The sequence below is a fragment of the Cupressus sempervirens genome, chromosome 9, assembly GCF_028749045.1.
Source record: "Cupressus sempervirens isolate cs-2001-9-10 chromosome 9, ASM2874904v1, whole genome shotgun sequence".
Lineage (NCBI taxonomy): Eukaryota > Viridiplantae > Streptophyta > Pinopsida > Cupressales > Cupressaceae > Cupressus > Cupressus sempervirens.
The window spans coordinates 458,975,150-458,983,335 of record NC_143126.1 but is presented as its reverse complement, the minus strand read 5'-3'; the positions used below and the strand labels follow the sequence as shown (position 1 = coordinate 458,983,335).

Sequence of the window (8,186 nt, the reverse complement as noted above, 5' to 3'; positions counted from 1 at the left end):
ATTAATATATAGATTTAGCCACCACGGTTGTAAGCCATGCAACATTTGTGTTTTTCTTAACATTCATTATGGAGGAGAAATAGGATAACCCATGAACATGTTTTCCCGTTCTCTTGCAATGTTGATTATGTAGTAAAATGTAAGACAATAAACATTTCAATTGGTAGATTATTGCTTAGATTAATTGTTAATCAATCATGAATTGAATTAATATTTGAATATATACTATCCAAACACAATATGTGCATGACTGTCGAGTACAATTCGTTTTAAAGCATACAATTGGTGGAGGTCATTAGTCAGGCATGTGCTTTTCTCTTATATTATTTGTAGTTGTATTCATACAAAGTTTTATTTTTTAGATAAAAAATAGTTTTAGCAAAGTTTGTTTTAACATATAGTACATAGTGAAATAGAATTTCACTGTTCTATTTCATCTTTTCAGTTTTTAAATTTTTTATTTTATTTTTATGGATAATTTCTTTTGTTAATATATATGTGATTATGCATGTCAATTATAATGAGTAATTAAATTATTTTTTAAAAGGGATAAATGTGCCAACATAATTTTCATGAACAAATAGACTTTTGTAATTCTATTGATATTAGAAGTGAAATCATAATTGATTTATCAAATTAATTAGTGCTATTTAGCACTAATCCATGCCTTTTCCCTCTTGTATGCCAACATATTAATTATAAAGAGATATTTGAGATTTCCAGATATCTTAGTTTACAAAGGATAGCCTATCATATTACATAAGTAATTTTCTATTTCTACTTTTAATATTTTTTCATCAATTTTCTAACCTTAGTATTTTCACCTTTTTATAACTCAATTTAGTCAATCTAAACACTATCTTAAATTTTTATACATTTTATTCAAATAATTGATACTTCACAATGACTATCTTCTTCCCCTACCTTACTCTCAATGAAGGAAAAATTGATTGAAGGATGCATGCAATTTAATTATTATTATATATCCTTAATCATAGGTTTCTATTTCAAAGTGAAATCTATTATTTATTTTTGTGTAACAAACATTTTGTTGTCCAAAGATGTTATACTTATAGGCAACAATTTGAATGTAGCTAGATACACATAATTTTTTTCTATTTTCTCACACCCAATTTATTCTTCATGAAAATGTCAAGACAAATATATGAGAACAAAATTAATAAGGTTCTCTATTATATATCATGCATTGATAGGTTCTTTAGTTTGTTGCTTATAGATACGTATTTTGAAATATTTAATTTGTGTCAAAGCTTTTATTTTAAAATTATTAGGTTGAATATACATCAAAGATAACTACATTTCAAATACTATCTCCATATTAAGCTTACATATACACTATTACATAAAAAATTTATAATAATAAGAAACTATCTAACTATAGACATTAAACATAGTCTAATATTATATTTTTTAATTTTATATATTTAGATGTACACTTCAACCACAATCTTTTTCTCCCTTTCACATTTCCTATCCACTTGTTTAAAAATATAATTTAAAATAAGCAGCCAAATTAAATACGTAATTAAAATTTGCATAAAAAATTCTTCTCCTACTTAAATTTGAAAAGATGGGCTAATCCATTGTTATTACACAAGATCTTCGTGAGTTGCAGTTCTCCGTAAGAAAGTCATGTCGATTGTGACAAGTTTAGAAAAATAGAGTCAAGTAAATAAGAGAACACATTCTCCAAGCTTTAATCACAGAATGTTATCAGCAGCCCATCCCAAACTCAGGGGATTATGTACTGACGGTCGTTTGAAGGAGGCAATATACATTCTGCTTACAAAAAACAATGCCTCTGTAGTTTTTTCAACATATTTTATACTACCGCAAACCTGCACTCCCAAGAATACGTTTTTAGAGGGTCAGGTAAGCCACTCTCACATTGTTTGTAGGGGATTTACAATTGCCACCAACATATTTTTACGAAATACACTTATCAACATGTATGACAGGTGCGGAAGTTTGGTTAATGCTCGCAAAGTTTTCAATCACATAACTGAACGAGATGTTTTCTCATGGAAAATGATAATTGCAGCTTACAGAAGGCATGGTTTTCCTCAAGAGGCATTGACATTATTTCAGCAAATGCAACAAAGCGATGTACAGGCTGACCAGTTCATTTTTGCCAGTATGCTCTCAGCGTGCGCTAAAATGGAAGCTTTGGCAGAGGGTATGGAGATCCAGCAAAGAATAATGGAAAGTGGGTTTTTGTCCGATGTTGTAGTTGGGAATGCCCTGATAGACATGTATGCGAAATGTGGGAGCATACAGAAGGCACGAGATGTGTTTGACAAAATGCGTAATGCCAATGTTGTCTCTTGGACTGCTATGATTACTGGTTATACACAAGATGGTGATCCAGACGAGGCTATGAAGATTTTCGAAAGAATGCCCCAACGAGATGCGATCTCATGGAGTGCAGTCATTGCTGGACAAGCCCAAAATGGGCTTGGTAGAAAAGCCTTGGAGATTTTTAAGCAAATGCAATTGTCAGGTGTGAAGCCAATCTCGACAACCTATGTTGCTATACTGACGGCGTGTGCCCAAATGGGAGCCTCAGAAAAGGGTATTGAGATCCATCAAATCATAATTGAAAGCGGCCTTTTGTCCAATAATGTAATTGTGACCGCCATTATCGATGCATATGCAAAATGTGGAAGCCTAAACAAGGCGCACAAATTGTTTGACAGCATGCAGCATCCAGATGAAATCACATGGACTGTGATGGTATCAGGATATGCACAAAATGGGCATTGTTTGAAGGCCTGTGAGGCTTTTAAGAAAATGCAATCGGCAGGTGTGAAGCCAAACTCGGGAACCTTTGCAAGCGTCCTTCCAGCATGTGCGAAACTCGGAAATTTGGAACAAGGTATGGAGATCCATCAAAAGACAATTGAATTCTGCCTTTCCTCACATGCTGTGGTTGGTAATGCCCTGATAGACACGTATGCCAAATGTGGAAGCTTACAGAAGGCACGTGAATTGTTTGACAAGATGCGCCATCGAGATGTAGTCTCATGGAATGCAATCATAGCTGGATATGCACAAAATGGGCTTGTTGAGGAGGCCTTGGACATTTGTAAGCAAATGCAATTGGTGAATGTGAAGCCAAACACAGCGACCTTTGCCATTGCCTTGCCAGTTTGTGCAAAGCTCGGAGCTTTGAAACAGGGCATGGAGCTTCATCAAAAAATAATAGAAATCGGCTTCCTGTCGAGGGTTGTAATTGTAAATGCACTGATAGATATGTATGCGAAAAGTGGATGCATACTAAAGGCGAGAAATTTATTTGATAAGATTCAAAATGCAAACTTGGTCTCATGGACTGCAATGATTGCTGGGTACGCAATGCATGGCTATAAAATGGATGCCCTCGAACTCTTTGAACAAATGAGGCATTCAGGAATCATTCCCGATCGTGTAAGCTTTGTTTGCATTTTATTTGCATGCAGCCATGCAGGCCTGGTGGAGGAGGGCTGTAAATATTTCAATTGCATAAGCGACTCTTATTGCATTATGCCTACAATGGATCATTATGTATGCATGGTTGATCTTCTTGGCCGTGCTGGCTATCTTGAAAGTACCCTAAACTTTATCATCAAAATGCCAATAAAACCTGACGATGTTGTGTGGATGTGTTTTCTTGGTGCCTGCAGATCACATAAGCATACAGGGCTAGGGCAATTTGCAGCCACAGTCCTTTTTGAGTTGGATTTTCAAACTTCTGCCCCTTATGTTCTTCTGTCTAATCTTTTTGCAGAGGTGGGCAGGTGGGGTGATGCTCAAAAGGCAAGAAAATTGATGATTCATAGAGGAATTAGAAAGATACCTGGATGTAGTTGGATTTAAGTCTGCAAAATGGTACATCTCTATATGTTGGAAGCATATACTTCAAACACGGTAGATCTGGACAAAATTGAACAAATCACTCTCGCAAGTGAAGACAGCATGGTAAATTCCATATAAAAGATATTTATTGAATGATGCGGAGGATGGTGATCTATTGCCTTCCCTTCAGTAGAGAAGCTGAAATTGCCTCTGGGCTGCTTAACATTGTCCAGAGGAAACCCATTTTGGTTCAAAAACTTCACAAATCTGGTGATTGTCACTGAAGCCAGCTTAATGGTACAGATCATTGCAAAAAATTTGTTGTGATGGTTGGATTCAGGTTTCATCATTGCCATATGGTCATATTCTTAGGGATTTTCTTTGCTTCTTCCATAAGCTCACCATCCATATGTCTGTCCTAACTCAACAAGGATGTTCTAGTCTGATGCTTGTTTATGCAGTTTAAATGTTTTTCTTATGGACTTGCTCTCCAGATGAAAAATGATCATCAACAAGGAGATTGGATCCAACTAAACTGATGCACGATGGCTATAAAATACCATTACTACTTATGCCTAGTCGAACAATGCATTCGCTTCAAATGAAGACAGAATATAACATCGCTCAAACCTATTTGAATATTTCTGCAGCGAGAACCCTAGGCTTACCTTTGCGATTAGGTAAACCTGATTGTCTCTGCAGAAGGAAGGACTGGCAACACCCGATAAACTCCAGCGTAAGCAATTTTGAGGCAAATTTAGACAAAAGAATGTCTATTTTCAACTCTTATTTTAAAAGAAAGAGAGGATGGGAGTACATAAGAACCTCCCTCCATTGGAATAAGTTGAAAGTGACAGCTTCCCAAGCAAACAAAACTCTCAAATGCCTTGAAGGCATACTCTCCGACATGGTCACAGGCTCTAACCTGATTCTAGTCAGATTCCTTCATCGACTTACTAGTGGAGTTGATAATACTTGCTCAAAGAAATCGAAGCAGCAGCTCGAGAAGCCATGTCTGGATTAGGCCTTGAGTTCCAAGCTTCCAGAAAATGTTGGTGGAGGGCATGTTTTCCTGACTGTCATCTAATGGAGTTGCATCATTGTTTCTATCAAAATACAACAATTAATTTGTGGAGATGAATTTCACTCACAACTGAGTTCAAGTGTAGAATGCTGATTTGACTGACCTTGTGAAAAAATTATGTAAAGAATGCAACGCCAACATCCTAAACTCCAAAGGACATAATCATTCTCAAAAACAAATAAATTTTTTGTGATACAATCATTTTGAAAATGAAATGGTAGGAAAATATAGGTAAATTTGTCTCGATACTAATACGAGTCGGAAACTATCACTAGATCTGGAGATTAGCCCTTTTTTAAAACTTCGCAGCATTGATTCCTTGAAACTTCGAGGAACAAAAGTTAGAAGCAGATTTCCGTGTATGGGCGATTTGCATCTTGTTGATTCCCAAAGAGAATCATGAACCGTTAACACCATGCCATTCATTACCCATCTCAATATGAGAGCACTCCTAGGAGCGGGTTGCTTGAATGAAGCTTATGACACAAAATCTTCCACTAGACTCCTCTGTATATCTTCATCTGTGGCAGATCTCCCTTGCCAACAATACGCTTTTAGACGGCAAACACATCCACTCTGACATTACTGACAGAGGATATACATTTGCTACACACACTTTGTTACAAAATACCCCTATCAACATGTATGCCGAATTGGGAAATTTGGTGGATGCTTGGAAAGTTTTCGACCACACGACTAAACTAAATGTCCTCTCGTGGAATATGGTCATTGCAGCATATGCAAGACATGGGTTACCTCAAGTGACACTGACACTATTTCGGAGAATGCAGCTAACAAGTGTTCAACCCAATCAGTTCACCTTTGCCAACCTTCTCCCTTTCTGTTCCAAAATTGGAGCTTTGGAAAAGGTTATGGATATTCATCGAAGAATAATGGAAGCTCAATTTGTTTCTGATAGTGTGCTTTTTACTGCCCTGATAAATATGTATGCAAAATGTGGAAGGCTACAGGAGGCACACAAATTGTTTGACAAAAAGCATCATCCAAATATGGTCTCATGGACAATCATGATTACAGGTCCTGTAATATACACAAAATGGGCCGATGAAAAAGCCTTGGAGTTTTCCAAGGCTTTTTCAAGGAAAACGCACTAGCTTGTACTCAACTTCGACTTTAGAAACAGGCTATGGAGTTTCATCGAAAACAATTGAAAGTGGACTTTTGGTAGAGGTTGTAGTGGAGATTGCTTTTCTGGACATGTATGCAAAATGTGGAAGCATATAGAAGGCACACAAATTGTTTGAAAAAATGCCTCAACAAAATGTGGTCACACAGACTGTAGTCATTGTGGGCTATATGCAAAATGGGTTTGTTAAGAAAGCCTTGGATACTATTATGCAAATGCAATCGACGGGTATAGTGCCAGACTCATCAACTTATTCCAGCATCCTACTGGCTTGTGCCAAACTTGGAGTTTTGAAGTAGGGTATATAGATCCATCAATAAATAAGTGGGTTTTTGTCACATGTTATAGGGAATGCTTTGATAGACATGTATGCAAAATGTGGAAGTCTATAAAAGGCACGCAAGGTGTTTGACAAAATGTATAAGGCAAACTTGGTGGCATGGACGGTAAGGGTTTCAGGATATGCAATGCATGGCTATAGTAAGGATGCTGTCAAACTCTTTGACCTAATGGAGCTCTCTGGGATCAAACACGATCATGCAAGCCTTGTTTGTGTCTTATTTGCCTACAGCCATGTAGGTTTAGTGGATCATGGTTGTAAATACTTCAATGGTATGAGCAACACTTATTTCATTACTTGAAGTGGTTTTACTTGCACTCAGGAAAATGTCCCACAAAGTTACAGTTTCTGAAACGGTTCTGGAAGAAGAATATTATTACGGTTCTGATTGTTTGATGGTGAAATCCAATCATTGTCGTCTCTTCATCTTCCATGCCCTTTTGTCTTCCATTGAAAGATTGAAAAATAATATGTATAACCAGTTGATTGTGTTGTAGCATTGTAAATGTGATTTATCTAAATAAGAGAAATTCCCCTACTTGAAGAGTGGATGTAGTCCAGATTAGCTGGATGAACCACTATAAATCTGTGTTAAATCTTATGCGTTCTTTGTTGTCTGATTTAGTTTTAGTTCTTATTTATTTCTGAATTTCTTTTTAGCTCAACAATTGGTATCAGATCTGTAAGCTCATTCCATTTTTTGGAAATCGGTGAAGATTTGTAGATGCCATGGATGAGGTAGATAAGTGGAAAATCAAAAAGTTTTTTGGGCAAAACTTCAGGCTATGGAAAGTGCAAATAGAGTCTTTGCTCATCAAGCACGATTTACAACCTACATTGCTTGGTAAAGTGAAGGGCAAAGGATCATTGACAGACGAAGAATGGGAAAAATTGGATTTGAAAGTAAGGGCAACGACTTTCTTGGCTCTCTCAAGTAACGCGTTGTTTAATGTTTCTGTTGAGAAGACAATTAGAGAGCTAGTTGAGAAATTATCTTCATTGTATGAGATACCTTCAACATCCAATAAAGTTTTTATAATGAAGAAGCTATATAATCTGAAAATGAAAGAAGGGAGTGATGTCGAATCATCTGAATGAGTTTAATACATTAGCTAGTCAACTCATTTCAATTGGTATACCATTAGATGATGAAACGAAAACCATTTTATTATTACGTTCACTTCTGAATAGCTAGGAAGGTGTAGTAATGGCTGTGAGCACTTTAATAGTAGCCAAGAGCAAACTAAAATTCGATGAAGTCGCAGCTACATTACTTAGTGAAGACATGCGAAGGAAACACCAAGAACCCTCTTCCGGTGATGCTCTAACAGTTGTGAGCACAAGCAATAGAGGTAGAAGTCATGAAAGAGGAAGGCATAACAATAATGGAAGAGGCAGATCGAATCATCATTCAAGATTTAGAGGAAGAAATGGCACTTGCTGGTTTTGTGGTAAACTGGGGCAAACAAAGAAGCAATGTTGGAATCACAAAATGGCACAAAACAAAGTAATAAGTGATGGTGTTAATATCACAGATGTTAAAGATGATGGAGTTTTAGTTCTTGTAGCTGGTGACACGAATGTAAGTTCGTGGGTTCTCGATTATGGTGCATCTTTTCATGCTTCTCCATGTCGAAGTGCCTTAAAAAATTACCACAAAGGTATGTTTGGTAAAGTTTTTCTCGGGGATAATAAACAATGTGATATTGTAGGCAAAGGAGATATTTTACTATTGTTGTAAAATGGTAGTCAATGGCTTT

At 36.5% G+C, this 8,186-nt stretch overlaps 1 protein-coding gene and 1 pseudogene across 3 annotated transcripts; both read left to right on the top strand.

The window, feature by feature from the left end:
* Positions 1–1,609: 1,609 nt before the first annotated feature.
* On the top strand, positions 1,610–6,964 carry LOC149539312 (pentatricopeptide repeat-containing protein At2g13600 pseudogene; annotated as a pseudogene). 2 transcript variants are annotated; one of them, XR_016356221.1, is made up of 2 exons: positions 1,610–1,893; positions 1,980–6,964. The product of XR_016356221.1 is annotated as a pentatricopeptide repeat-containing protein At2g13600 pseudogene, transcript variant X2 (transcript). The 2 variants fall into 2 exon arrangements; XR_016356220.1 differs by having other exon boundaries at positions 1,616–6,964.
* Positions 4,442–6,054, top strand: LOC149539313 (pentatricopeptide repeat-containing protein At4g21065-like). The gene is made up of 2 exons (XM_089802542.1): positions 4,442–4,591; positions 5,470–6,054. The coding sequence occupies exons 1-2, from the start codon at positions 4,442–4,444 to the stop codon at positions 6,052–6,054; spliced, it is 735 nt and encodes a 244-aa protein (XP_089658668.1).
* Positions 6,965–8,186: the final 1,222 nt, after the last annotated feature.

Coding starts and splice junctions, on each gene's coding strand:
- LOC149539313 (XM_089802542.1), top strand. CDS start 4,442: ATGCATTCGCTTCAAATGAAGACAGAATATAACATCGCTCAAACCTAT. Junction 4,592..5,469: donor AACACCCGATAAACTCCAGC/GTAAGCAATTTT, acceptor CATCTGTGGCAG/ATCTCCCTTGCCAACAATAC.